The following is a 1,225-nucleotide window of genomic DNA, read 5'->3' on the forward strand; positions in this document are numbered from 1 at the left end:
ACTCTTACTACAGCCAAGTGTGGAGGTTCCTCAGTAGCTGATAGGCTATCAGAGGATTGTGCGAGGAGAAGGGAGCAATATTTTGATGCTGAGGAATATTCTTTTGTTATATTGGAACAGGTATAAGAAATTTCATGATTGATTGTTCCCACAAAGAGATTGCCATGGTCTTGGCGCTGGCAGGAGGTCAAGCAAGCTCTGCGGTGTTAGGTTGGGGCAGAGAAGGCTTTTGAGAAGTGTGTTTCAGAGGGGTCAGAAGAAGAATGCAGGTCGTCGGAAGGGGCTGCCTAGTTGGGTGTGTTTGCGGTATTTGGATTTGAAAAATCTAAAAGCAGAATTTGGAAAAGGAAGCTGCCGATTCCTCCTCTGTACCCAGGTAGTATTCTGCTAACGTAGCAGAGTAGCTGCTTTAGTTTTACCTGTGGTTTAGAGGATCTGACCTTGGAGCTGCTATATATTGTCTCCTTCCTGTTGTGTCCTGAGAGACAAGAATCAGCAGAGGGGAAGAGAACAGCTGTGAATTGTGGCTGAAAGGGCCAGGTGTTTCTGTCCAAAGCACTGAACAGCCTGTACCGGGACTGCTGCCGCTCCGGCCTGGAAGGATGGTGTTCTTGCTTTCACTGGGGTGAGAATTGTGCAAGGCTGGATGTGCCCAGACAAGCCTGCAGGGCTGGGAAGACCATGTAATTTAACTTTCTTCCTAGGTTTTTGTTGGCTCCTCTCCGTTCACCTCTTGGTTGAGACTTCATGAAAAATACTCTGATATTTGCATAAGGAAAATAAATTATTCTAAACACTACTAAGATAAGTTTTATGTTTGCAGGATATCGATGTGATATTTAGCAACATTTCTGATATTCATGAGTTGACAGTGAAGCTTTTAGGATTGATTGAGGATACTGTTGAAATGACTGATGAAAGTAGTCCTCATCCACTGGCTGGCAGCTGCTTTGAGGATCTTGCAGAGGTACAATGTTTTGTTGTTTTATTGCTGTTTTTTTAAATGACTGATTGTTTTATTTTCTTAGTAAACTTTTGGTCATGACTGATACCTGATAGATTCGCAGCTGTATAAAGTCCTTTTAATAACCTCTGAACAGAGATCTTCCCTACCTGTTCTTTAGTAGGTAAGCTAAAGTGTGTTTTCTAACTGTCACAGAAATGATATCAAACAGGTAAGCACAAAACTAAAATTAATTAGGAATTAATTGCTATGATCGTGTAG

General features: G+C 42.0%; 1 protein-coding gene across 1 annotated transcript in view; it reads left to right on the forward strand.

The window, feature by feature from the left end:
* The window catches only part of SOS2 (son of sevenless homolog 2 (Drosophila)), a gene marked incomplete at its 5' end in the record, with an annotated part of 40,937 nt that overhangs the window by 6,939 nt on the left and 32,773 nt on the right, over window positions 1-1,225 (forward strand). The window contains one exon of the mRNA XM_010288466.1: window positions 824-967. Within this exon, the coding sequence (XP_010286768.1) occupies window positions 824-967 (144 nt within the window). The remainder of the gene's footprint in view (window positions 1-823; window positions 968-1,225) is intronic.

This window comes from Phaethon lepturus, unplaced genomic scaffold (assembly GCF_000687285.1).
Source record: "Phaethon lepturus isolate BGI_N335 unplaced genomic scaffold, ASM68728v1 scaffold41885, whole genome shotgun sequence".
NCBI classification, from domain to species: domain Eukaryota; kingdom Metazoa; phylum Chordata; class Aves; order Phaethontiformes; family Phaethontidae; genus Phaethon; species Phaethon lepturus.